At 37.9% G+C, this 27,790-nt stretch overlaps 2 protein-coding genes across 9 annotated transcripts; both read right to left on the bottom strand.

Moving 5' to 3' along the window:
- Window positions 1-34: 34 nt before the first annotated feature.
- On the bottom strand, window positions 35-8,871 carry sxph (saxiphilin). 2 transcript variants are annotated; one of them, XM_053232155.1, is made up of 17 exons: window positions 8,753-8,871; window positions 7,989-8,149; window positions 7,669-7,768; window positions 7,408-7,587; window positions 6,698-6,863; window positions 5,996-6,060; window positions 5,647-5,804; window positions 5,382-5,568; window positions 4,101-4,249; window positions 3,768-3,858; window positions 3,632-3,676; window positions 3,312-3,497; window positions 2,936-3,083; window positions 2,265-2,347; window positions 1,785-1,969; window positions 1,237-1,414; window positions 35-973 (listed from the first exon to the last, which is right to left on the bottom strand). In XM_053232155.1, the coding sequence occupies exons 1-17, from the start codon at window positions 8,808-8,810 to the stop codon at window positions 930-932; spliced, it is 2,184 nt and encodes a 727-aa protein (XP_053088130.1). In that variant the 5' UTR covers window positions 8,811-8,871; the 3' UTR covers window positions 35-929. The 2 variants fall into 2 exon arrangements, with proteins under 2 accessions (XP_053088130.1, XP_026781195.3); XM_026925394.3 differs by having other exon boundaries at window positions 3,312-3,494.
- Window positions 8,872-10,278: 1,407 nt separating this feature from the next.
- Window positions 10,279-26,946, bottom strand: sfi1 (SFI1 centrin binding protein). 7 transcript variants are annotated; one of them, XM_026918361.3, is made up of 33 exons: window positions 26,808-26,937; window positions 26,633-26,701; window positions 25,513-25,655; window positions 25,350-25,421; window positions 25,061-25,171; window positions 24,653-24,747; window positions 24,430-24,547; window positions 24,234-24,336; window positions 22,723-22,879; window positions 22,321-22,482; window positions 21,564-21,634; window positions 21,356-21,448; window positions 21,055-21,152; window positions 20,432-20,498; window positions 20,113-20,243; window positions 19,049-19,130; window positions 18,301-18,479; window positions 18,112-18,187; window positions 17,921-18,016; window positions 17,473-17,549; window positions 17,281-17,383; window positions 16,798-16,894; window positions 16,057-16,217; window positions 15,886-15,960; window positions 15,433-15,507; window positions 15,164-15,340; window positions 14,749-14,978; window positions 14,149-14,292; window positions 12,942-13,227; window positions 12,706-12,781; window positions 11,962-12,121; window positions 11,740-11,842; window positions 10,279-10,728 (listed from the first exon to the last, which is right to left on the bottom strand). In XM_026918361.3, exons 3-33 carry the CDS (start codon window positions 25,644-25,646, stop codon window positions 10,606-10,608), a joined length of 3,732 nt encoding a protein of 1,243 aa, XP_026774162.3. In that variant the 5' UTR covers window positions 25,647-25,655; window positions 26,633-26,701; window positions 26,808-26,937; the 3' UTR covers window positions 10,279-10,605. The 7 variants fall into 7 exon arrangements, with proteins under 7 accessions (XP_026774162.3, XP_026774084.3, XP_026774324.3 ...); XM_026918283.3 differs by having other exon boundaries at window positions 26,633-26,945; XM_026918523.3 differs by having other exon boundaries at window positions 11,962-12,118; window positions 26,633-26,945.
- Between the last annotated feature and the right edge of the window lie 844 nt (window positions 26,947-27,790).

Genomic DNA, 27,790 nt, shown 5'->3' with positions numbered 1-27,790 from the left:
ATTCATGCCAATAAAGCACTGAACTGAACTCTCTCTCTCTCTCTCTCTTTTTTAATATTTTCTGTAATTTGGTCAGGTTGATTAATTTTCTTTAACAGCATGCCTCTGACAATGGTGCCAGCTGTAATATAAATGGCAGGCTTCTATTCATGAACTCATTCACATGCGTTATTGTTTCTACTGTAACTCTCATTCACACAGACATGAATGGCGGACGCTCCACACAATCTAAGCCTAATAATAACTGGATAAAATCGTGTTGTTATTTACCAAAGAAGAACGTATAATTGTTGATATGGTGAATTATTTTATTCAGCTTTTTTTTTTTAGCATTTATGGAAGGAGTCTCGAGTGTCAGCATTCTGTAAGATTCAGTAAGTCTTCCACCATGAGAAAAGTCTTCAGGACAGAGGACTTTTTTGCGTTTTCTAGTTTCTCAGTAACATGCTGCGTATTTTGAGAGAATAAAGCAATGATAGTGATGGAATTATTGTTTATAGCTGCTATAGCATAAGTGATAACAGGAACTAACTTGTCTTGTTGTTCCACATTATTAACTATAAATCATTAAAAAAGCCCATCGTGTTTTTAATTAATAAATTAAATAGTGCAGTAGTTGGCAATTTGCTGCAGTTAAGAGCAATGAAACAGTGTAATGAATAAGATTATGTGAGGAATGAAATACTTTGGGATGAGCTGTTACTGGAAAATAGTTCAATTCGGGGTTAAAGTCCTCTGCTTTGAGTCTGGCTGCATCACACCACCTCAGCGTTGACTAGTTTCCTATAACAGCATGCCCTGAAATGGTTTATTGCTTGCATAATATGCACCAGCAGTAATGAGAAGATTTTACTGAGTAATTTATTGAGCAGTAGAGATTATAAAAAGAAGCACTCCTGATGCCGTATGATGTCGTCAGGTTATGTCGTTCAGAATATGCTGCACACATCTTGGTTGCAAAACTGCAGAATGTCTGTCAAAAACAAAGTATGAATTTACTCCAAGTGCATTATCACAAAGTTCTCTAAAGCAACATTTTTACACTTATGTGTAAACACATCTTTATGTGTAGTGTATTAAATTAGTTCAAGTTGTATGATACTACTAAAGGATATGTCATGTGTTAAACACCAATCTATTTCAAACACCATCATAAGAGGATTGTCAAAAAAGAATTATTTTGTGTGTGTGTGTGTGTGTGTGTGTGTGTGTGTGGGTGTACGCATTTGGTCTCACCTGAATGTGTGCAGTTAAAGATGCTTTCCACTTGTGAAAAGAAATCCTCTCCTAGTATGGTGCGATAGTCCATTTGGCTAGTGTGGACCAGACACTGTGTGGCATCTTTAAAGAGCAGATCACTTTCACCATACTGCTGAGACTCAAACAGATGGAACTCAGAATCTGGACGTGTCTCCTGAGGACATATAACAATGCAAAAATAAACATTATTACAGAACATTCATTATATCTGGTGTTTTTAGTTTGCTTAGACTGAATTAACACCATTAAGATGTACTGTAATTGTAAGAAAATTAATCCTAGCATGAAAACAGGAAATATGGCTGACAAAGTTGTAGACAAATCAGAAAGATACAAAAAAACTCACATTACATTAAACTGCATTAAAATTCTACTGTAACTGTGTACAAATTGTATTTTTTTTATCAAAGTTTATGAATAATTTTATACACACATTATCAATAGAAACCATCATAATGTATAATGTGAATGGCAAAATCCCTAGAATTATTTGACTTGTAATGAAATAAATGATTTGATGAGACCTGTGACTTCATGAGGAAGTCGTAGATACGAGCAGCCATTACAGGTCGTGTCATAACAATGTTGGGTGGGATGGCTCCCAGGTTACAGTTCTTCCACTCTGTCAGTGAAGCCCGCTGTCCATCCGCACACAACAATTCAAAATCCCTGGCAGCCCAGCCCTTGGCCCAGCCACTGCTGTTCAGAACTGCCCATCAAATGAACATAAGGTCATTAAGTAGTCACAGGATCTTCCAGATCTACCATATGCCAGAGAAAACAAATCTATTAATTTGACCACAACCAGGAACTACATATGTTGTAAGTCTGTAAGTCATTACATTTCACTTATATTGGCAATTTTTACTGTGTATAGGTGAATATTTAATGAGAGTAGTTTTGTCTCACCACTGAGAAAATTAAGGGGGCAGCAACCTCTTTCATTTTTTTATTGAGTGCATTTATATATACAAATATATCTCCAAATAGGTAAACCATCTCACATTCAATGTTGCTCTCTAGGTTGTGATGCTCCATAAATGCCACATCTCCGTAGCTTTTCCCATTTGGGTCTCCAACCAGACACCTAACACAGAGAGTCATTACCATTTAATTATGCATAAGACAAAGATTTGTTTCTCAGTTCAAAATAAATGGCCATGTTCTGTCTTTGCTTTATTGTGGTTCCACAATTCCTAATAGTCCTCAAACAATTTGGTCAAACACCTGCAGTTCTTCAATAATTTAATGACTTAAGTGATTAATTTAGATCAACATGAGCTGGCCATGATTTGCATGAATTGTAAAGGAGTAAGAGTAGACGATTTAGAAATGTGTTTTGTGACCAGATTAGATGTCAAAGCTTATTTCAAGAGTGGCAGCTACCACCCTGTGCCCACCCATGTGGCCAAACCTGTGTTCAGTTGTGAGGTGGAATACAATCTGAGCATATGAGTGAGCTGTTGAGGGTTAAAGACTTCACCCAAAGACCCAACAATGACTCTCCATCTGTCCTGACAACTACAGAAACTTGATTATAAGAAATCTTAATTATATAGGCCACTACTCCAGTACTGAGGCTGTTTAGGTTTCAGTTCAGACCTTAGTAAGCGTAGTATGCTTTCTAGTGCTCTAGTCCAACAAACAGTGCATATATGTTGTGGTATTCTCTCACCTCAGAGCCCCCATATTTCCATAGTAGCGCTCATTGTGGTTGTTGGAGCATCGTTTGGTGGCAGCTTCCTCTGTCCCACCTACACACACCTTACACAGATTGCCTTCAGTGCCTGGCATACAGCCCTTCCAAAACACCTCAGAGTACACTGACAACACACGTCCAGCAGATAATCAGAGCGGAAAAGTAAAACATTCAGTATTAGTTTAATGTTAGGCTGGCTATTATATTGTGTAATTTGGCTAACATTGGATTAACTATTATATTGCATAATTAAAAACAAAGTGATTTTGGTAAGAACTAAACCGGGTACAAGTAGTACTACTGCTTACCCATGTGCAAATGAAATCTATTTTTTTCAGAGGACTTGCAGTACCTTTGTTTGGCTCACAGGGGATGCTGTTGTTATGTTCTGAACTCAGTGAGTGTTGGACAGGCAGAACCCAGCCAGCAGGACTGTACACGAGACCATGGCAGGAGCGTCGACCACCAAGATTCCCAATATACACACTTTTACTGGAGCGCCTTGCCACTGCCACACCGTACACTGGTAACAAGTCTACTGGGTATAAAAAATTTTCGTTAAACAAAGGCAAAACAGCAGCTCACACACAATACAACCATGTTAAAGGTTTGGAAATTATACAGCTGAGCATATATTGCTTTACTATAGATAAATAAGGTTCCACAGTTTACCTTTAGCCTCTAAAGGTTCTCCTCCAGTGAATTCACACTTATGCCCTTATGGACAGAGAGATTTTGAGGAATAGATATGCACACAGAGACACATAATTAACAAACATTGCATCCTGTGTATGGGGATATTATTTACCATAATACTCAGTCACTACAGGTACAAGGCCACATTTCCCTGCTATAAAGGCATGCGTAGCATCCAGGGACACAGCATCCACTTTATCCCTCTGTAGGAAGACAGAAAAAAAACATCGACTGACTGTCTGCTTAATCTTATTCACACAGTCCAGAATGTTGTCTGAACATATCTAGGCATCACTGAGGAAAACATAATACAATATAGGGGAGTTTGTTACTGTTATTCATAAACATGAAATGTTGTATCTACTTCAGAAGTGTCCAAACAATTGGGCTAACCATACAATCACATATATTTGGTTATTCAACAGTTATGTTCATCTTACTGGACCTTGATCTTCTCAATGCAGTCACTCATAGACGAAGCGCTCACGCATACAAGAGGATCGGACTTTATGCTGAGAGCCCACTGCTCACATTTCTCCTGTTCAGCATGACTTATACAGCACCATCTCACCACACTGTCCTCCAGAGAGCTACCTAAACACACACACACACACACACACACACACAGCTTTACTGTTATTTTCACCAGAGAGATCCAAAGGGGTGAAAGCCGGTTTTCGAAAATGTATGATGTATTCAACTAATCTTTACTTTAGAAAGTCATATCTACTTTTTAAAAACGTATACTTTATATTAGCTGTCCGACAACAACAGCAACATGTCACCGGCCTCTGTCTGGATAGGAGGCGTGTTCACATTTAGCCCAGCTAAAGATCAGTCCAAAATGGGGAGATCTAGTGCAGCTGAATGAGCTTCCTAGTCAGTGGATATCTTTAATTAAACAAACTGTTGCCACACTGCCTAACATCTACATTTAAGTGTGTTCTGAAACAAGATTAGGGATTTTTTTGGTGTTGTTTATCAATAAAGTTGTGTCATAACTGTCATTATGATGGCAAATTAATGTCACAGCCTCACCCAAACATAAACCCTTTAACTCAAGAGGCCTGTGATATGATATGTAAATACAGGATCAGGAATATTTAGCTCATTAAAGCTAAATTAAAAATAACTGTTATAAAGGACTCAAACTTTCTGAAGCCACAGACTCCTTTAACTGTATAATAAATTCCACAGACCCCCTCAGTACATATTTACTTTATAAACATAATCGAAGTAATAAAAACTTTAGGCCTAGTATTCAAATGTATATAATAATATTTTGCCTATTTATTGGCTCCATAGATCTTGTTACTGAACTCATTAAGCCCAAGATAATATTACATAATATTTACAGGGCTACTGAGGTTTGGATTAAACCCATTCAATTCAAGTGACCAGTCAAACAGGCTAATAACTATAAAAACTCAATAATAAACATAATAACTTTGAGAGTGATGGATTGTGATTTCCACAATTGTAAACAAAAAAAAAATCACAGACCCCCTAATTATACTTTACAGACCTAAGTTTGAGCCCCCACTGTTATTAAAAATAAATAAATAAATAAATAAATAAATAAATAAACAAATAAATAAAATGTCACATGTAAATGAGGATAGTCATCAGATTTAATTATTAGCCTACAGTAAACAGTGTGTAGGGCTGTCTTGGCCTATTAGTCTGAAAACTCATGTCATTCACAGAAGTTTGGGATAGAATATACCTTCATGTCTTAACCCCTTGAGCAAAGCAACATAGTCCAGTCCCAGAACCTGACTGATGTCTATGCCTTGTTGCAGTATGGACAGTTTATCAGTGACGTCTCTGAACAGCAAATCAGCCACACCGTAAGCTGATGAATCAAAAAGCTGGAAACGATGATTCTCTCTTCCCTTCCAGCCAAACGCTGTCTAATAAACAGAATGGTAAATTATCACCAAAAAATGTTAGCAGAACTGACAGTAACACACGTTCGGTTCAGACATTACCTGAACTGCTGACAGGAACTTGCGAGCAAGGTTTTGGTTGTTTATGCGTGTAACCACAGCTCCACCAGGGCCACGACCAAAATTACACTTTCTGAAACTGCTCAGTGGAGCTCGAGTGCCATCTGTGCACAATAACCTGTACTCATCCTTCACGCTGTCTGTAACGGGCAGAGGTTAGGATCGAGAGTGGCAAAGAGTGTGATAGGGAAGTAAGAAAAATGAGTGTTAAAAACACTACAATTTCAGTTGATATTGTGATGTCTCTGTCTGAAGACTAAGCCAAATGTATTGGTACTGAAAAATTAATAATTAATAATTCATTTAAAGAAAAAAACATCTATATATTAACCATCTATGCTGTCCAGGGCTGTATGATCCACAAAGGCCACATCTCCTGCTCCAGACTTCAGGCATCTGTAAGAAAGCAAGTGGTACACAATTTGTGTGTGTGTCTAAGTAAATTATTTTTATAGCATGTAGTGTACACTCCTGGGCAAAATGCAAGCCCAAAATGGCTAAATATTAAGCTTTTAATGGTCTTAACAACAAATCATTGGTCAAGAAATTATCAAGAATTAAACAAATAGATAAAGGGAGTTAGTATGGGATAGCTTTTCCATTTAATTTCTTTAAATGTTTAAGCCTTGTGGCCCTTGATGGGCTGCATCAGGTGTGACATATAACCAAATACTGACTAATCTTTTAAGGAAAAAAACATCCCAGAAGATATTTTTGGAAAAATTTGTATACCCAGACATGTGCTGGTTTGAATTTTACATCAAACATTTTAATCATTATCATGATTTTACCTTTGCGTACAAGAAGATTATATAAGTGAATTTCCCTTTTTCTAGCTTTTCCCCAGACAGTTCACTGCAGCAAAAGTAAATGAGAAAATGGTGGCACAGGAGCTCTCAGGAGTGCATTTGTTTAATTCTTGCTAACTGTCTGATCAGTGGTTGTTGCTAAGACCATATAAAGCTTAATATTTGTTATGTTGGGCTTGGCCCATTTTTTTTGCCTAGGAATGTATGTGTGTGTCTTTTTAAACCTGAGTGCCCCTTGGTTATGGTAGAATGGTTCATTATGAGATGTCTCGCAGTAAAAGTTCCTCTGTGGGACATATGACCTCTGACCCTGGCACCTGGAACACAGGCTGCTGAATGCCATGGTACCAGCTCCAGGCACACAGCTGGCATTGAAGAAGGCACTGACAGCTGACAGGGAACAGAAAGCGAGTTTTTATATACAGCATATTATACACACTGTGGCACACTAATAACACTGTTACACATTTTAATTAAAATCTATCAGCAACTCATTTGAAATGTTTGCTAAATAAATCATGCCTCCTAAACACAAATGAATGGTTCAGTTGGTTAAGAGAATACTCTGGCACTTTTCAGCCTAGCCTCTGTCTACTACATGCGTAGTGTGTTGGCAATTAGCACAGACAAGAATTGTGACACAATTCCTTCTTCTGAGAAAAGAAGAAAAAACATGTATTTTAAACAGTTATAAATGGAGTTCAACAACCACACTTAGGTTTATTATGTGTTACTAGGTTTTATGTTCTTTTTTCAGTACAGTTAAACATATCAAAATTCTTATCCATGGTTATTGCATATTCACTGGACACAGTGGATAGAGACCAGGTTGAAATATGCTGAGACATATTTAATTCCTTTAAATGTATATATTTATTCCTTGAAATTGTCTAATCTCCTTATTACATAATACAGGATGTATAGAACTAATCACCCTGACTGAGGGGCTGTCCTTCAGCCCAGGGCAGGAGGTTGTGGGAAAGCAGCTGCCCTAAAGGCAAATTCCAGCCTGAAGTCCAGCGAGCTCCACTGTGACAGCTCGTAGTTCCCTTAAGAGAATGGATGTCTACTGAGCTTGTGTTTCTCACTACTGCCACAGCCAGGACACAGGTGCCTGCAGAATGTCACAGATATTACAGAATTTAAGCAGTATTTAAGATTGTTTATCCTAGCTTATTCCATAATATATTTCTACCATCACTGTAGATCTCTTTGGCGACTGCTGCAAGACCAAACTGCTTTACTGCAGAGTAGACCTCTCCAGCGTCCAGAGTCACGAGGTCGGCTTTATTGTCCTGAAAGAAATACCTTAGCATTTTCAACAGAATCTTCATCTAACACATCTCTAGCATATGTGTGATGGCATCAATCATTTCAACACATTTTCTTGTACTGAGAAAAGGACAGAAGATCTGTTGACTGGAACTTGATTTGTAATAAAAGTCAAAGGGCAGTTGTTGGGGCCAATAGACATTATTATCACATTAATATCTCGTGTAAGTAGCAGTAACCCACCCGTATCTTACTGAGGCAGTCAGAAGTGCTGAAGGCTCTCACACAGGACAGCTGGCTGTACAATGTGGCTGCAGGAGGAAAAGCAGCTCCTAGTGCTTTAGCCAGGTCTGCACATTTCCTTCGCTCGGGCTCCGACACTATACACCAGCGCATCTTTTTTGCTGTATGACACAGCCATTTAACATTCAGTTTAAGATTCAATTTAACATGAAGGATTTTGTTGTGATGTGTCAACAGTACACCCACCCCCAGACTAATTCAAACCGTCTTTGAGATAGACTCTGCTGTCTGCATGATAGAACTACCCTCCAGAAAAACAAGTGCATTTCATCAAGGATCTTGAGGAAGAAAGGATGGAATATGATTGTAATGATCTAATAGTTTATCAACAGAAAAGATCTATCTGCAAGTATTGTTTTGACATGACCCCAATGATAATTACACTTCCATCCCAGTTCTCATGCTTTCTTTTCCTCTGCTGTTATTTTACCTCCAAGCGTTTTGCAGCGTGCATTATGCCCTGGATTACATTTAAACTGCCCTGATGATGTGTATGTTATGTTTATACTATTCCATTATTGCAACTGTGTATGTTCTGTACTTATAGTCTGTATTAAGTATGTAGGTCCTGTGCTCATATTCCATGCTGTACAAAAACATTCCACTGCCAACTTCATCTTATACTGACATGAAACAATTTAAAAAAATTCCAAGTGTGGTGGATAGTACAGCAGGTTTCATTTTAGCCAGCAGTACGCACTTACCCCACACAGCAGTGGAGAAAAAGAGGATGACGATTATTCCACACACACCCTTCATCATGCTGCTTAATTCACTGCACTGAGACTCACACACAGAAGTTCAGTTTCTCAGTGAACAGCAGGTCAGTGTTGCCAGATTGGGCACTTTACCTCCTAACCCATATGTTGTTATTTATTGATTGATTGATTGATTGATTTATAGTAGTAGCTTTTATTAGTGCTTCGCAAAAAACTCTGTCCTGAACTAACAGAATAATTAACATGAAAACTTCAAAACATAAAAATGTACAAACATCAACAAAATTAAAATGGTCCGTTGAATTCTCAAATCTGATTGACCAGAAGGTGTTTAGTGTTAATTTTCTATAACTGCTGCTCTGATAATTGTTCTGGCTCCAAGCCAAATCACTGGTTTATATAATGTGCTCATTGTGCTCAAATATGTCAGCATTTCTATAGTAACAATTTACAAAGAGACTTATATGGTGGATGCTCCACATAATCTAAGCCTAATAATAAACTGGTTAAAAAATAAAAAAAAAATTTTTTTAATGTGTAGCTATTTAACAGAAAATGTGAAATGGTGACATTTATTTGGCTTTTATGGAAAGAGTCTCAGGTGTCAGTCCTTTGCAGCCATCAGTAAGTTTCCTGACATGAGAGAGACTTCAGGACAGAGGACTTTGCGATTTCAGGTTTTTCAGTAATATAACAAACTGCAGTTATTTTGTATTATCATCTTCAGCAGAAATTGAAAGAGCCTGTTGAGGGAAAGACTGTTTATAGATGCTATAACATAAGGCATAACAGGAACTAACTTGTCAAGTGGACATTGTGCAACATTAAATTGTAATTATATGGTTAAATGGTTATACGGTTAAACATATGATATGTAATCATTGGTAAATTGCTGTGGTAATAAAACACACTTTTGGACGTGTTGTTATTGGAAAATAATAACACCACCACATTATTAGTTATTTTCATATAACAGTATGCCCGGTTGTTTTTTATTCCTTACTTATCTAACAATTTCATAACCTAGAGTATAAAGCATCATATTTTTTTAGCCTGTTGTTCTTTGTGTCACTCAAGCATACCCGCAAACAGTGAAGTTACTGAAATGGAAACTGGACAACTCTACATATTCTTAACACTGACACCCCGCACTCACACAAATACACACAGAGCAGCTCTTATTTATCATTTTTAATTTTCTTTCAAATCTGCAGTGCTATCAGTCTGGGACTATAAGAGCCAAAACAGGGTCCAAGTATCCACTACTGAACCATTGTAAGGAAAAGAGATGCGTGTTTTCAGAGGGAATGGTATTCTGGGCTCTGAGCGCATGTGGAAGGAATCATAGTGTTGTCACCGACATCTTGCTTCCAGCTTTTCCAGAACATGTTGTGCCTACTAGCCAAGGTTTCTTTTTAATGGGAAGAATTGCAAAAGCAGTGGAAACAAGACCTACAGTACATGCAAGTGTTGGTCAGACACATAGAAAGGTAAGAAAATATACAAATATATGAAAAGAACTATTTATTTACATAAAACTACACTCAAAGATCTACAAATATAAAAATGTTTTTCTTACAAATAAATAAATGGTAAAAATGAAAATGTACAATACTTTAGGTTGCTGCTATTTCTACACTTGGCCTACATTTTGTCAAAGACATCATTGCATTTCCTGACAGTTTAGGTTTGACAGATAACTAGAAGTTAATTTGACATGAATCTGAATGCGAATAGCTACAGGCTTCAAGAAATTCCTAATTCCTCACCTTTACCTGATCTATCTAGTGGTAATCTAGAAGGGGTGCAAAACACACGGATGACAGAATGCATAATATCTACATGTTAACGTTGGCTCTCAGCAGCTGGCTTTCTATACTGCTGACTCTTGCAGCATGGCAGATCATGATGGGCTTCCGTTCATTTATTTTCTCAGACAGAGCAGCAATACGGATCTCTAGCTGTATTTAAAAAAAAAATAATAATAATTATTCAAATCAGTCAGACTTGTACCATAGACACAAGGCACATGTAAACACAATGTGAAATACTGGTTGACTGTAGAAACTGCCATCTGCAACAATAATACACCTGACAGCTGTTATTCTCACAGGCAGATTTATGCTTAAACTGATCTTCCAAAAGAATGCATGTTAAATGTAACCCAGAAGGGTCTTATTTATGATCATGCCACATGTGCAGCTGAAAGTTTTTACCTTTTAAAGTGTTCACCTGTATTACAAATAAATACATCAAATAACTGACTTTTCTTTCTTCCTTACACAAAGCCTTCAAATACAAAAATTCTAGTTAGAATGTTAGAAAACAAGCAGTGGAAGAGAATTGGTGGAGATGTGATGTGCAAAATAAATAGTCAACGATTAAATTCAAATGCAAACAGGTTGCATAATTGATAAATTTGTATGTCAAAAATTCTAAACATACCTGCTACTCTACAGAAACCTGTACTCCAAGTCCAAAAAATGTCTTTCTGAATGAAGCTGATGTTTGCATTTTTTCAAAATTCATGTGTTAAAAACTGATGGACCAATTATAAACAGGCCATAGTCAGGATATTCAGTTGAACATGTTCACTTACAGACTATGTGTGTTTGTAACAGAGCATAAAGAGCTTTATAAAGTCCAAACTCTTGAATGATCTCATGATGTGATGTACAGTTATTGTTATTTCACAACAAAATAAGTATGACTTTTTTTAATGACAAACCCCTTTCACAATTCACATATGCATTTTTCTGTCTAATAAATAAAATCATATCCATATGATATGGACTGGGCATCCATATTGGTGTGGACTGGTCTTTAAAAAGGACCACCATCATCTGCCTGAATCAGGTCATTCCAACAGAAGCAAGAAATTAGGCACACTGAGAAGGCTGTTCTCATTGGACTCTCTTCAGTCCTGTCTGGGACTGGGATACTGAAAGGATTGAGATGAATTAGATAAATACCTCATTTAATTCTTGTATAATGCTCTCTCTTTCTTCAGTATCTGCATCACTGCCTGTTGTCTGGAGCCAATTTCTCATCACTTTTTGAAGTTTGCGCCACGTCCTGTTTGTAAAGAGAGACAGATCTTTCACCAGGACAAATACTTTCAGTTTCAGTTTCAGCAAAAAAAAAAATCTCAAAACCAGCCAGAGGTCACAGCACATTCAAGACATAGTACATACTGCATCTGAGTTTTGTCTTGCTGATATCTCTGCAGGTCGAGTCTGATATTATGTAGTTCCCTGTTGAGAGCTTCAGTAGGATCACTGCTTGTCTGTAGGAGCATTGGCTCCTCATTGTCATCATCTTCCGCATCCACAAAAACACTTCCACACACACCTGCTGGTTAGACACCCAGATGACTCAAAAGGATTCAGAACAACTTTTTTATACAGTCCCATAAATCAGATGTAGTGGAGGGTAAAAACATCTAAACAACATTTACACATCCCTCTAAATATAACATAGCATTTACTCACCTTTTGAAGCGTTTAAAAAAGCTATTCTCTCTGAAATAGAGGTAGTCTCCACATTGAATTGCTTCTTAATTATATAAGTTAAACTCTATTGCGTCATCTGAACATGCCAACGCTGCATGAAACTGAATGACGTGCAGTTTGTACACCTCATTTCACTGCCACGCTTACTTGTGTGTTAACATGTATATCATGCAGTAATGCAGTACTAGCAAATGTAGTACAGGATTACAGGCTACTATTATGAAATACCAACGTATTAAAAGGTACAGGCATTTTTAGATTATGTATCTTTTTGCAGTCAGGCACAAACTGACATTACAGAAATGTAGGGTTTATCCATCTTTTTACCACTACTACTAAGACTATTGACTGGAATTATGCTATTGAAATGTAATATAAATCCTTTAGACAGTATAGGTGAAGTGTGTCTCTGTGTGTATTGTTTACTTTGGCCAGGCAGAGTAGGGTGGATGAAATCTTGAGGGGAGAGGAGTGAGGGATCCTTGTGCCTAGAACTTGTCTTCTTCACATGTCAGAGGAAAAAAGGAAAAGGAAAAAAAGAAAGCTATAAAATGGAAAAAGCGGGAAAAAACAGAGAGCTTTGATACTTTGAAAAATGATTAAACCATGAAACCAGGCAGGTTCCATCCATGCAAATGTAGAACTATGCCTGCAATACTCACCTTGCACAGTGATTTAGGTGCAGTAAATGAAGAAGGAGGCAGCAGGACCTCCTGGTTGTCAGCACTAATCTGTATGGTGGAGTTTCCTGTAGAAGCAGACCTGAAGGCCAGGACTGGAGGCTTTATGGTCAGAACAGGAGGCTGCAGTGAAGTGGAGAGAGACAATCCCGGGGGCTGAGGCTGGGTGAATGGAAGTGAAAAAGAGGGGGATGGACAAGCCACTGGAACAGATGCTAAAGGTGATGTGGACCCAGTGTCAGTCTGACCTGCACGCTGCGGCTGAGCACTGCAAACAAGAAAACAAAGTGATAAAGAGGTTACATAAAGGAATGTAAGGGATTTTCTAATATCACAATCTGGCAGTGTTTGAAACATTCATGATTTTTACTTGGAAATGTTTTAACATAATTGTTTTATATGCATTACACAATTGACATGGTGGACAACATGGATCCAATGAATTCACATTATAAATCCAATTTTTTATTTTTATTTTTGCCAAACTTAAAATCATGCTCTTGTTTACAATTGTACATAAAATCTAATGTAAAATGGAGCAGGTACCTGCCCTGCTACCCCTCAATATTTGTCCGGGAGAAACCCCGCCTTTATACCAGGAACATACACGGTATTGACTGAAAAAACAATTCTATGAAATCATTTATAGAAACATAATTTATAGGCTTGACTGGGGGAAAAAAAAAAAAAAAAAAAAAATTCTATGCCAAAGTACAACAATCTTAAATCATCAGTTTATGAGCTTCTAAATCTTTTATTACTAAATTGTATTCACACCATTCTGACCAGTATATGTATTTTAAAATGTATCTTTTAATAAATTTTACTTAAAACAAGTAGTGTTTACTTAAAAATAAGTTGATTCCCCAAGCAAGCAGTTTCATTTAAAACTTTTAAAAACAACTGCTTGGCCATTTTGGGAAAAACCTCCTAGGTGATGCTGGTTGAGAAGATACAAAAATATGTGTTAAAAGCTTCATCAGGAATTAAGAATTAAGAATTTTAAATATCAAAATACTTTTGATCTGTTTAAACCTTTCCTTGGTCTCTGCATAAATCCATGTTATTTCATTGTGTTAATTTCTTCATTATAAGGAGGTGTGTCCAAACTTTTGACTTGCAGTGTATATAGTCATAGTATTACCTGCTAATCTGTGCTGGTTTGTGATTATCGTGTGGGAAACTGTACCTCCTAGGGTGTGTTGCTTTGTGATTATTTTCTGTGTGACTGTGTCTGCTGTGTCTGACTGGGTGCTGCAGCAGGTCTTTGGCTGGGGAGTGTAATAAGTCATCAGGCCTTCGTGGTTGCAGCCTAGATGCTCGAACCAGCAGTCTGCAGATTTAATAAGAGGACAATCATAAGGTGGCACAATATATCATTTGTTATCAAAAATTATCACAATATTGGCCTTTGCAATACAAATAACAGGGGAAGCTGAAATCTGTAAATAAGCCTGTTAAAAAACCCACAAAATATTATATTTATGCCAGTAGAAATCAAAACTGTGGACTGAGCTACTGCTGATTTTTATGTATTGGTCACACTGCCTTTTTGCCTCATTATTTTCCTCAGTGCAGCTTACAAAAAATAAACTAGCTATATAACCAATGATAGCTGTTCACTGATATGACATCGCACCAGGTCTATTCACAGTTATCCACCCTGGCAATGCCTACATAACAACCACTGACCACTGATGTACTGAGATGTAATCAGTTCAACTCCCATCTTTGTACTTATATAATTCTCTATGTAATTCAGTAACTTGTTCTTCAGGTTTTTACTTACAGTTTGTTTACAGTGGAATCTCCTGTCCTCTGCTCTGTGGCTGGACTCCTGATTGGTTGGTAGGTGTGGCTGTGCGAGTGGCCTTCAGGCAGGGAGAAGGATACATTCTTTTTTGTTTTAGATGGCCTGTCATTTTTATTTGTCTCTCCGACTCTGGAAGGCTTGCATAACGCCCGCTGTTTCCATCGCAAGGCGCACCGCCTTACCACTGCCTGCAGCTGCCGTGAACTCTGTGACATAACATTTTAAATATAAACACATTCCTTTCTTTTTTCTTTTCAAAATGTATAACTGACACATTAAGAGTGTGCATCGGTGTTTGAATACCCAGTTAAACAGCTCAACACAACCTCGTCAAAACAATATTAAAATTATGTAGAAGTCGTGTCCCTATTCCAAACACACGCATACACACCTGTTCATGACTGTGGAAAGCCATGTTGGAAGAGAACGCACTCATGTGTGTTGCGTATGTAAGGATGTGGGTAACGCCTTCTCGTAGCAGTTCATCTCTGTAGAATTGAGCTGCTGCTGCAAGACGACTCTGTTTTCTTTGACACTCAGCAACCCAGTGTCTCCAGGCACAGAGCACCTGATGTCATAAATACACACACACGCACAACACTGAATCCGATAATTGTTAAGAAGTTAAATGTTCAGGTATAGTTGTTGTTCAGACATTACCTTGGCCTGCAGGTTCAGGCACCAGTGCCAAAGGGCCATCTCTGTTAGCTCTGCCTCTCTTCTTCTGCTCTGTAGCTGTGACATATATAAATAGATGGGTAAAGGACAAAAGGGGACAAACTGTAAGAATCATGCACCTTCACAACTTTTTTTTTTTTTTTTTTAAATCTTTAGCTTTTGCTGCTATAGTTACAACTCGTACTCTGTTGTCTATTTATACTGTATGTCTAAGTTCCTGTAAAGATATCTACAATTTTAACATTATGTTTTAAAAACCCACAAAAACGTACAAAGTATTCTGTGGAATATCTTTAAGAATATTTTATATTTGGTCAATATTTTGCTTATTTTTCTTTTTGTTTTTGACACTAATACCCAATAACGTTCTATATAATGCATTAAACACAAAATTGGAGGTGTCTATAGTACAAATGATGAATGTGTAGTACTCACCTGTGCTTTCCAGAGGATAAAAAAACGTTGACACACTCTTAATCTGTGCAGCTCATTGCTTCTGTTTTTCATGACCTAATGAATACACACACATTCAACATAAATAGATCAGGAAAATAAGGATGAGTATTACAGTCTAATACAGGGTGGTAAAGACAGGCTGACGGGCACCTGATAGTGTTTGTGCTGGTAATTATTCAAGATCCAGGCCCTGAGACTTTTTTTGAGCAGGATATGGCGGTGATATCTGCAGGCTTTCTCCATAGACTGCCTCTCTTCTCTCACCTCAATGTGTTTCTCTCTCCACCTCCTAAGAACTGCCCGCATCCGAACTGCCAGAAAACACACACGAGCACGGTTCTGAGTGGATAGAATCTCTAATACAAAACTCATACTACCAAAAACATATTTCTGAAAAAATAATACAAGTTTTGTTATTGTTAACTAAAGGGATTAAGGATAATACACTTCAATAATATAACTAAACCTATTTTTTATGTAAAGTCACAATATTTGCTGGGTCCAGAATTTGCCTTATTGTATGTTGATATCCAGCCAGTGTTAGTTGATAACACTTGACATTTTATTAATACACGTGTTGCCAGCTAAATGAAATTGTGTGTGTAATTGTGGCAAAGCAATTAAAATAAACACCCAAGTGTGTACAAAGACAACAATTGAGATATATTTTGATTTCAAATGTCATATCTTTCAATAATTCATGAAAAAACCTGAAATATATATAGTGCTGAATATTAAAACTGAACAGTATGGTTAGATGGACAGACGGATGGACGGACAAACAGACAGACAGACGATACATAGATGCATGTTACTGATCCCCAAGGGGAACTCTGGGAAATTTATAGTACTGAATCTTAAAACAAGCAAAAACTGTGATGCAAATAGTACCTCTGTCCAGGTGAAGTTGAGCTTCTCTCACTGCTTCCTCCTGCTGGTGATGGTGAAATGCTTTGAATGCTGATCTCTGATGCCATGCTAACAACACCTGCGCATAAAAATAGCTACATTATCACTTAAAATATGAAATAATATTTCAGGGTTTTTTTTTCAGTGACACTTATCAATAAGGTTTATCAACAAGGAGATGGATATTACGTAAACAAATCATGGCATTGTTATCCATATCAGCATCTGGGCAGTGAAGAACACAATCTTCACTTGGTTTATAATGTTTAGCAATAGCATTCAGGATATCTTCAAGCACATAGAATCGCCGTTTATTTATTCATTCATCTTCAGTAACCACTTTATCCTAATCAGGGTAGGACAAAGTGGATCACAGAGAGCAAGGCGGAAATACAGCCTGGATGGGAACCAACTAATAGGTTTCATCGCCCCACACCACAGTCATATACATGCAGTCAAGAGCACCTTTGACAGTAAGCTGTGCTGATGATGACACTTTGCTCGTGTCTCTTTCTCTCTTTCCTCGACTGACAGACGCACATTCCTCCTCCACAAACACAGCATCCTCCTGTAGTGAACAGACGCAAACGTAAAAACAGGAGATGTTCATAATAAAAACTAAATATTCACAACAGCAATGCAGTGTAAGTGTAATACCTGAGCAGATGTGTCTGATGTTGCTGGTAACGTTTTTCTACACTTAGGTTGATCTGCTGGGTCTGTGCATGGTGTTGCTATACATGTACACACACACATACACACAAAGTGATGAGGGTACTAATCTTGATTAATACAAGGTATAAAATTTTTTATTTTTATAATTTTTCCACTGACATTCCAGAATGTTCCAAAACTTTAAAATGTAGTTTGGGGTATGTGTTACCAATACATTTCAGAAACCTTTGATTATTTGATTATTACTTTAAAGTAGGAACTAAAAACATTCTTGAAACTACAACCCAGGAACTAAAACTGGCCCTGGTCCATAAGGTTCCTGAGTTCCTGAAAAGGTTCCTGTGGTGGAATAGTATCTTTATGTTCTATTAGCATCAATGTATAATATTATCTATTGTCTAAATATTCTCTCTCCTTATGGATACTCCACCTTCCATGCCTCGAACATTTGCCTGCGCAGTCTTCCTTCATAGTGCTCATCAATTTGCATCAATCGCCTGTTCTTCTCTCTTCTGCACTCTACATACTGGAACAACACAGACACAGTTACACTCATATTCATTCATACATATGTACAGTGACATAAAAACATCTGCAGTAATTCATAGTAACTGTCAATACCTCACGCCAGCCAATCAGAGCTCGCCTCATGCACTGCTGGCTGTCATAGACCACTGCCTGCTCAAAACGTCTCTGACTGACGGAGAACACACAACAACCAAACACAATTTTAAACACCCACCCTCAATGAGTTACAACAATAAACTTACTGACAGTGCACTGAGCCTGATTTCAGTGTCTGTGTCACACCTCCTCTGGATGCTGCTGACATTGTGTCTCCACTGCTTCAGAGTTTTGTGCAGAAGAGTGCGACTGCAAAGTGTTACAGCTTTTGTTTGCTTGAGCCTGTCCTCTCTCTGCTGAAACATCCTGCACAGCCACTTAGACCAGGCACGGGACACACACACTCTCTCTTCATGCAACACAGCCTGAGGAAAATATCAAGAGCACGCTGGGAAATGAGCGTGAGTTTGCAGGTGTGTAGAATCAGGTAAGGTTTTATTAGAAGTTACTGATTTCTATCGATTTAATATAAACAATAACACTATATAAATAGGGGTGATTTCCTCTGCAAGGTCAAAAACAAGAAATGATTCACATATGGCCACTAAAAAATCCTAAAGAAACTGTAAGTAATCTTCGTGGAGCTTTACTAACTACTGTGTCCAATCTTCTGTGGGTAGCAAAAACCATTCACCTGGAATTTTGTTGCTTTACACAAAGCCAATGGAAAACACACAGTTCCAGTCATCTGCTATCAAAGGTACTGTACCACTACTTTGGACAGTGGTAAAAGGTCTTATGGTTACTTACTTAGTATTTATATTTGCCTCAAATTACAGTACATGTGCATTCCAATACAAAAAGAGTCTTCTGACTTCACAAGAAGGTTACACAAAAAAAATCTCCAGGCTTTCAACCATCTTTTTCAAGAGAATTTTGTATGTCCATTTATATAGTTAATGATGCATGCGTGTCTGTTTCCCTAATTGTTTACCATTCTCTCCGCCAGTCTCTGGTCTTTCTGATGAACACAACGTTCCCACCAGGTATAAAAAGCCCAGCTGTACATCTGCTGTCTATACAATCAACAACAACAACAAAAAATACACACAAACAGACCACAGTAAGTTCTAACATGCACATTCACACAGTTCACTTTCACCAAAAGACATGTTCAAGAACAATAGCTCATTTAAGTAACAAAAAGCTGATTTATCAAACGGCATCTTAACAACATATGAAGCAGATATTTATTTTTAAAGCCTCTGTTGACAAGTTTCAAGTGTGTAAAAAACTTTGGAAGATCTGTCACTTAATACCTTAATTAACCCTTAATTTACTAATGTCAAATTCAATAAATGTTTAGACTCATCTAATTTCTTAGTTATATTGCCTTAAAAAAATTTCCACCTGATCAGAACATTGTGGGCACGTCAGATCACACAAGGTAAAAAGCAGAGTGAGCATGAAATGTGCGCTTAAGTCTTTGTGGTTACTAAAGATGGGAGCTGACGGCAGCAAATTCCTAATTTTGATTTGTACATGAATACCTGACATTACTTAATCCCAATGTGATCTCACTAAACTCAAAGCAGCAAGAAGACAAGTACAGTTACAATGCCAGTTACAATAATAATGCCATATAAATCCTACAAACATTCAACCACTCCTTCTTGAGATATCACTCTGACAAGAATCTCAGACAGATGCATGAACGACATGGCGGCAGAGGCATTATATCTTTCAAATTTTTGGCTGGTCTGAGTTTAGACGGATCGTGTTGGGATTAAGTGATATCAGGTATTCATTTACAAATCTATCAACTGAGAAGCTTGACATTGTTGAAACATAGCTTTTGACATCAATAGTCAGAGCTGCAGTCAAAGATGTATATAAAACAAATAAATCATAAATATACATACATTGGCAGGGGCTTTAAATCACCATGCATTTAACAAAAACATGAAAAATATATTAGTAGTCTCTCTCACTCTCACACACGCACACACACACAGTCAGGTCCAAATGAATCTCATGTTTACTATTTCACAGACTCACTGATGATGCTGTTCGGCTATTTCTCTCCTCTCCCTGTGCTCTATTCTTTGTATTGTAAACTCTGTCCAGGATTTCATATATTTTGGAAGGATCCGGTTTGCAAACCAAGAGTCAGCTCGCAACTCTAAATCCTTCACACACAAACACACATATAAGGAAAATAAGGTTCGTATAATGTGACAAGTGATTCTTTCATTATGCTGATGTTAACTGCACTACTGAATAGTGGTTTATGATAGAGTAGGTGAACAGAGAATCACTTGATCTAACTGTGGAGGAAGAGTGTGTGATAAAACTTGAATCAGATTCAGGCTGTTACCTGCATGTGTCTGTGCTCTTTGCAGCGCTCCCTCCATCTCCGAAGATAAACTCTCAGCACTGTAATTCTAAAGGTAAACACAAAGTTCTGTCTGTTTCAGATGGAGTTCCCTGCTCTAGCACAACTACTAAACCTGGGAATTAACTGTTGATTTAAATAAGCTGTCTTTGAACAGGAAAATGCTGGTGGAAAAAAAAACTCCTGATCTTGATATCTTTGGCATCCCTGCTATACTATAGCATTTGACTTTCTTTTTAATTCCACTGTATTTAATTAAAATGCTACATAAAAATATTTACATATCATTAAATTGTTCATTTAGTGTAAAAACACTAAAGTTATGTAATGCCCTCTCTGAAAAACATCATCTGCAATGGACTTGCCTTAAACCAATGTTTATTAAATTGGTCCTTGGAGCCCCATAGATGTCAACATTTTTTTTCCCTTTCTCAAATCTCAGATATTCAGTGTTTCTTGGTTTATGTGTTTTGGATGCTGGGAGAAGGCAAAAACTGTATGGAGATCCCCAAGGACCGGTTTAAGAAGTACTGCATTAAACTAAGTCCAAGTTGTTTAAAATAGTAGGTTTTTACACTTGTGATCTTTAAATTCCAATTATGAACCTGTGATAGTTCACTGCTACAGTGATTTGAGGCTGAACACGCCTTTCTTCAATCTGCTCCAAGCGCAGCTGCCAAAGCTTCCAATATTTCACCATCATCTGCAAAACAACATGTTACCTAATGAATAGAACACAAAAGCTAACATATCAAACAAACTTAATACATGCAATACTAAATGTACAATCATATTAAGTCAAGTGTTTCAAGTAATACTTTGCAAAGTACTGGAGAGACTAGATACTAAAGATGCTAGAGAAATACTGCATAAATTTCATACATAGTAACAATTAGTTTCTCTTACTGTGTGCCGATGATGCTTTGCACTCATGTTCTTGTTGAACTGATGAGTTTTACAGCGAGTGGCATTTAGGGCCAAGCCTTTAAACCCTACACGCTGAAAAAGGAAAGAGAGCAAAGTGAGAAATAGAGAATGTTTCACTTCAGCAGAAAATTTGTAAGAACTTCCTGTATTAGTATTCCCAAGACAGCACAGCTCATATGTTTCTGACCAGCAGGTGAAGGTGTCGATGTTGAATGGCAGTCTGTTCTTTCTTGGCCTTTACAGAGCACATGTGCACATCTACAAAGCAGATAAGGAAAGTGTACAAGGAAAAGTTTTAAATAAAACAACTACAAGGAAAACAGATACTTCTCCAGCATCTTTATTGTTTTCCCCCTTAGAGGCGGAGAATTTTTTTTTTTTTGGATTTTTCCCTACTTTAGTCATGGCCAATTCCCACCCATCAGGCAGATCTCTCCTATCACGTGACAGCTACCAACAAGAGAGGGTGAAGGCTATCACATGCTTCCACATGAGGAAAGGGTTATCCTCCCACTTCCACATACATGAGCTCACAGACGCCCATGATTGGCTAATGCCACGGTGATTGATAGGGAAGAACGGCCAATTCTGGCCATCACAGGCACCCGGTCACTGATGGCTGTGGCATCATCAGGATTCTGTCTGCAGCCAGCAGTCAGAGAGAGCGTAACTGGCCCTGGGTGGGAAGGATGACAAATTGTGCATACAAAATAAAGCACTCTCCTGCAAGAGCATTCAGCTTTCCTATAATATTACGCCAGCAGTAGTTCAAGAGGCAGTGTCTGGTTTCATGTCTCAGCAGAAGAACATTAGCCCAGTACCATGCTTTTAGGGAGAAATAGCTGGTGGAAATTGCCTAGGATCAGATTTGGAGAAAACAAGTAGATAAAAATCTATTAGAAAAGCATATTTTAAAAATAATGACTGAATGCATATAAGGATACAATCTCTCCAATGTGAAAATGCCCGGCATTGAGTGGCATGCAGTGCTAAATTCTCTGCAATCTGTTCTTTAACTCTGTCAGTCTGTCTGTTTTGCATAGCTCTGTGCCATGCACACCAGTACCTCCTCATCACAGAGCAGCGCAATACACTGCTAGCCACAGCTGTAACACATGAGCAAATTGCAGCTTGATACAGGAAGAATTTCCCGGCAAATTTATCATTTATATCAAGATATACAAAATATGGGATGTGAGCTATTCAGTGAACTTACAATGAGATACTCTAGTGTAATTACAGAAAGACTTATGAAAGAAATACACACTGAATTAACTTTTCAGACCTTATGAATAAACGCCATGCTTTTTCAAAGTGCATAGCTGAACACAGTTAGGGTCTGGTACCTTTTGCCTCATTTTTAACTTTCTTGTGCTGAGTGTGTGTAATCCAGCATTGTAGTACACGGTTCTGGATTTGCTGGCAGTATTGAAGATGTGCTCTGGCTTCTTTCTCTCTCAAGATACATGTCTGTGCATATTTTTTTTTCCATTGCAGCCATGCCTGCAATCAACACACATAATTTGGTCAAATGTGAAATATGCATTTATATTACACATTGCAAATCCAGAAAAAGAGGATGGTCAGTATGAGAAAGCAGAATTCCTCTCATGCATATAGCAGAGATTTTTAAGATCTCCTGATAATGAGAACTCCGTCAGAAGCAAAGAACATCATCAGCTCCAGAAAGAAAACAACAGATGCTGACAGCACCAGCAAGTGATACATATCTGATTAATCTGACTAATTAGTTTTAATAAAAAATAAATTAAACTGAAGTCTGTTTAGCCTAAGCTGTGTTGGTTTTTTTTTATTAGTTCAATTCTGAGCATCCAATACTTATTTACTCCTTAACGATCCACTTGCCTTTCACTCCACCTCTGTTCTGGACATAACTTTGTTTGGAGACAGGGAACAGGGAAAGAAACAGGATCACAGTGACAACTCTATTGTAAATGGATGCAATTATAATAGCATACAAAGACTTTCTAAACACAGAGATGCCCTAACACACATCCAAGAGACTACACATTACTTTTTTTAAATAAAGTAATCGACAACAGGCTAGTCCACACTATAAAAAGGACATATAATGGACATCATAAGTTCTACAAAGCCACCATGTTATATGCTGAATAGGAAGCCATTTTGGATTCTTTTCAACTATGTGAACAGGTTGCCCAAGAAATGTAAAACTCTAGCTAAATATAACTGACAAGAAAACATGACACATGGGTACATATATAAAAACAGATCTAAAACAATAAAGTTCACATATTGTGACGTTGCCTCCTAGTGACATTTTTGTCTCAGAAAACATAATAAATTTCACCTTCTGAGTTTTTTTGCCAGATCAAGGCATGTTTGCTCTGTGGCACTGCATAGTTACCAAATGTTTTTAATTAAAATTCAAATTCACTGTGGGCTCCATAGTGACCCCCTGCGAGATTGTGAGTTGATTCCACAGACAAAAGTTGCGGGGAGTACAAGAGAGCAAAATTGGCTGTGTTTTCTGGGTGGGAGGCATTACTTTCTCCCCTGTCATTCAAAGTGATACAAAACCAATTGTAGGCAGCTGTGCTTTAATGTATGCAGAAGACGGCAGTTTCCTCCAAGTGTGTTCATCTGCTCTGAAACGTAGCATGAGCAGCAGATTGAAAAGATGCAATAACTGGCTTCGCACATCTCAGAGGAAGTACCCTTGGCTGGTAGCTGTTCTTTGATAGGGGAGAGATAGCTAGTGGATGGGAATTGGCAGATGAGGAAATTGAGAGAAAATGAGGGAAAAATCCCAAATAAAATCCAAATTTACATTTTAAAGTAAATTTAACACTTCTTATTCTAGACACACACTTACTCTGCTCTGTACAGACGTAGTCCATTGCTGTAGAGCCAAGTCTTCATGAAGATGCTCTGTTCTGCGTTGCTGTAGTGCAGTTTGCCACACAGTCCACACCCACCTGTCACAAGATGCACAAATATACTTTTCTATATGTTCTATAAGTTTTCCTCAGAATAACCCATGTCTGACTATGAGCAGATATAAAGCTCACCCAATAGCAGTGCGTCTGTGGTGTTTTAGGGCTGTGTCATACATCCTGTGCTTTAAGCGTCTCATTTCCACATACAGCTCCCAGCCGTCCCACACGACACGCATCCGATGCCGCTTCTCTGCAACACAGCACACAATGACACACATCTAAGCTAGGAGCTGACAGACCAGCAGCCGTAGTGTATATTCAGTAACGTTTACTGCAATTTACATGCATCCTATACCAAAGATGAATGCGATCTGCAGCTTTTTTTTCTCTTCTTTCTGAATATACAAATATTCACACCAGGCTTGGTACACTTTACTGTAAAGGACATACCTGCAGCAAGAAGACAAAAGACATGAGAAATTGTTCCCTTAGTATTTTAAGATTTGATGTGGATCTCTATCTTCTGGGTAGAAGCTTATTATACTAAAGTCAGAGATGCATTTTAAAACATTTGGCTCACATGTAGGCAGCAGTATGTTTTAACATTCCTGAATAGTGTTATTCGAGACATAAATGAGGATATGGCTAACAGTAAATAAAGCTAATAAAACTAATGGGAATCAGCGAGCATGGTTTTACCTCTACAATGATAATCTAGTTATTATTTATTTCTTAACAAATTCCTTCTCTATTAAATACTCACTTATAGTGACAATTTGCTCTAATGGTCAGCGTCCATTCTCTTCTGGCATGCCACCACTCATCTATCCAGGCCCTCAGAACCTTCCTCAGGACCACCTTACTGTGGTGAGACCTGGGAAAAGAAAGCCATTTTTAAATCCATTCACATAATTACCTACTGGAGTTATTGATTTTTATTAGTAGTAGTACTAGTACTCATAGTTGCTGTAGTTATTATCATTATTAATATTATTATTATTATTATTATTATCATACAGTTCCGAACAGTCCAGCAATGGCAAGAACTGAACCTGGCCTGTGATGGAGTGATTCTTCCAAAAGTCTTCTGAATCCAGAGGTGAAGGAACTTCCGCGCAAGATGCCTACACAGACAGCCCAAAGCAGCGTTGGTTTTGGCAAGATCATAAAAATCACCTTCTTAAAGAATATCCTGTTGCTGTAATGATTACTAACCGTATCCTGAGCTCTTTGAGTCGTCCACCTCTGTTCCACGTGTATCCCACTCTGTAGGTGACCTTACGGACTGGTGTATTCCTCATCTTTGCAGACACACCCTGCTTTCCACACTGTGTTTTTGCTTTGTGCATAATCTTTAACTGAAATAAACAGCAGGTATGTAACAGTGAATATTAGCACTGGTCTATTATTTTGAAAGCACTATATGTAGCTAAATTACTTTGTGGCTGCCCATTTGTGTTCCAGGAAACACCTTATACAGCAAGAAAACAGAGTTAATTCCCTGCCAAAAAAAAAAAAAATTAACGAGACCCTGTTTTTAAGAACAACAGAATCCATAATTTGACCTGCAAGTATGATCGTAACGATAGATTTTATGAGTACAAACCTCACATTACATTACTATGAATTATTATTTGTCTTTTTTCATGTTGCGAATTAACACCTTTACCTTACCTTTCATTATACATGTACAAAAAGCTGATTACTGACTGAAACTTCTGTTAATATCTGCAACAAGCAGCTACGAAAACCTTGCATGTAAAATCTGTAAACTTGTTAAGGGATTATTTGCTAAGATTGCATTAGAAGCACATTAATCATTTTGTACGCCATACAAAATTATGAGTTAGAAGTTACAGGGTTACATAAATGACCATACATACAAAATATGATTTCCATGCTGCTTTCATATACAGTTAGTCACTGAGGGACAACAATAATCCAGTTTTAGATAGCAGGGTTCTTTTTATTCCCTTTAACTGTCTGCAGTCTTCAACTTAGAAGCATGAAGCATGTGCTCTGGCAGAGAAACCAGCCATCTGTGAATGCAGTGTGGACTTTCAAGCACATAAACAGTAACTAGTAACTAGTAAATAGTGATTTGCAATCATAAAATATATGAAAGTCGTAAACAATGATGCAGTGCTGCAATGTGAGGATTGTGCTCAAGCTGAGGATTTACACCAATGATGAAGTTTGACAGAAAATAACTCCATCTTTCCAGAGAATTCAAGTCTTAGGTTCCTTGTATAAATAAAGCAAAACAAACAGAACAGGTTTAGAGTTTTTTTCTGAATGTTTTAGCACTCTCAGAGAGCTTGTAAAGAAGTAATACCTTTAAGTGTTTCTTCAGCGTTTGCCACTTTGTTCCTGACTGTTAGCCAAGTCGCTACCTAAACAACTTCTTCACACAAACAGCGACAGCAAACTTTCATTGTCTTTTCTTCGTTTTTCAGACTAAATGACGTAGTATACCACATATATTTGGTTTAGGCATAATTTAATGACACCTGAGTGAAGTTTTCTTGATATCCATCACACAAATGCATTTCTACAGGTAACCCAAATCTACAACAAACCGTAACTGCCGCGTCTCTGCGTAAACTTCCGCCTGCTTCATTTCACAATAAGAGTCCAGTCAAGCCTACAGTCCACACAGCTCACTACTCCTGGTATCAGGAGTACACTATATGTATTCTTACACACTATCTAGGGAGGTGGAGGAAAATAATCGAGGACAGGGTGGTGTCTTCTTCTTCTTCTTCTTCTTCTTCTCGTGTCCAGCATCAAAGTGATCTCTAAATGAAGTCCATCCATAGTTTTACTCAGTTCTTTACATTCTGCCAAGTCTTTCATGTGGCAAGGTAATTCCAACACTTGGAAGCCTTTGCAGAAAAATTCATATAGATCTGACAGGATGGATATGTGATCCTTCCCTAAACTGTTGCCATGAAGTTAGAAGCACAAAATTGTCTAGAATGTCTTTGTATGCTGTAGCATTACAATTTCCCTTCACTGGAACTAAGAGGCCCAAACCTGTTCCAGCATGACAATGCCTCTGTGCACAAAGCGAGCTCCATGAAGACATGGTTTGCCAAGGTTGGGGTGGACGAACTGGAGTGTCCTGCACAGAATCCTGACCTCAACTCCACTGAACACCTTTGGGGTAAACTGGGACCCTGACTGCACCCCAGACCTCCACAACCAACATCAATGTCTGATCTCAGTAATGCTCTTGTAGCTGAATGATCACAAATCCCCACAGCCATGCTCCAAAATCTAGTGGAAAGCCTTCCCAGAAGAGTGGAGCTTATTATAACAGCAAACCAGAACTAAATTTGGAATGGGATGTTCAAAAAGCACATATGTTCAGGTGTTATGGTGTGTGGTATGATATGTTGAGGTGTTATGTTCGGGTGTTTTGTTCAGGTGTCCACAAACTTTTGGCCATATAGGGTACATCTTACAGGATCGACTATGGATGGACTTCATA

Source organism: Pangasianodon hypophthalmus, chromosome 2 (genome assembly GCF_027358585.1).
Source record: "Pangasianodon hypophthalmus isolate fPanHyp1 chromosome 2, fPanHyp1.pri, whole genome shotgun sequence".
In the NCBI taxonomy this organism is placed as follows: domain Eukaryota; kingdom Metazoa; phylum Chordata; class Actinopteri; order Siluriformes; family Pangasiidae; genus Pangasianodon; species Pangasianodon hypophthalmus.
The sequence above is the reverse complement of the archived record's forward strand: the minus strand, read 5'-3'. Positions and strand labels throughout refer to the sequence as shown.

Coding starts and splice junctions, on each gene's coding strand:
- sxph (XM_053232155.1), bottom strand. CDS start 8,810: ATGATGAAGGGTGTGTGTGGAATAATCGTCATCCTCTTTTTCTCCACT. Junction 3,498..3,631: donor AGAACCTTTAGAGGCTAAAG/GTAAACTGTGGA, acceptor TTTTATACCCAG/TAGACTTGTTACCAGTGTAC. Junction 974..1,236: donor CTTTAACTGCACACATTCAG/GTGAGACCAAAT, acceptor TGTTTTTGACAG/ACATTCTGCAGTTTTGCAAC.
- sfi1 (XM_026918283.3), bottom strand. CDS start 25,646: ATGCACAAAGCAAAAACACAGTGTGGAAAGCAGGGTGTGTCTGCAAAG. Junction 22,483..22,722: donor AGTTAAAAATGAGGCAAAAG/GTACCAGACCCT, acceptor CATGTGTTACAG/CTGTGGCTAGCAGTGTATTG. Junction 16,895..17,280: donor AGCACAGCTTACTGTCAAAG/GTGCTCTTGACT, acceptor TTTTATGCGCAG/GTGTTGTTAGCATGGCATCA.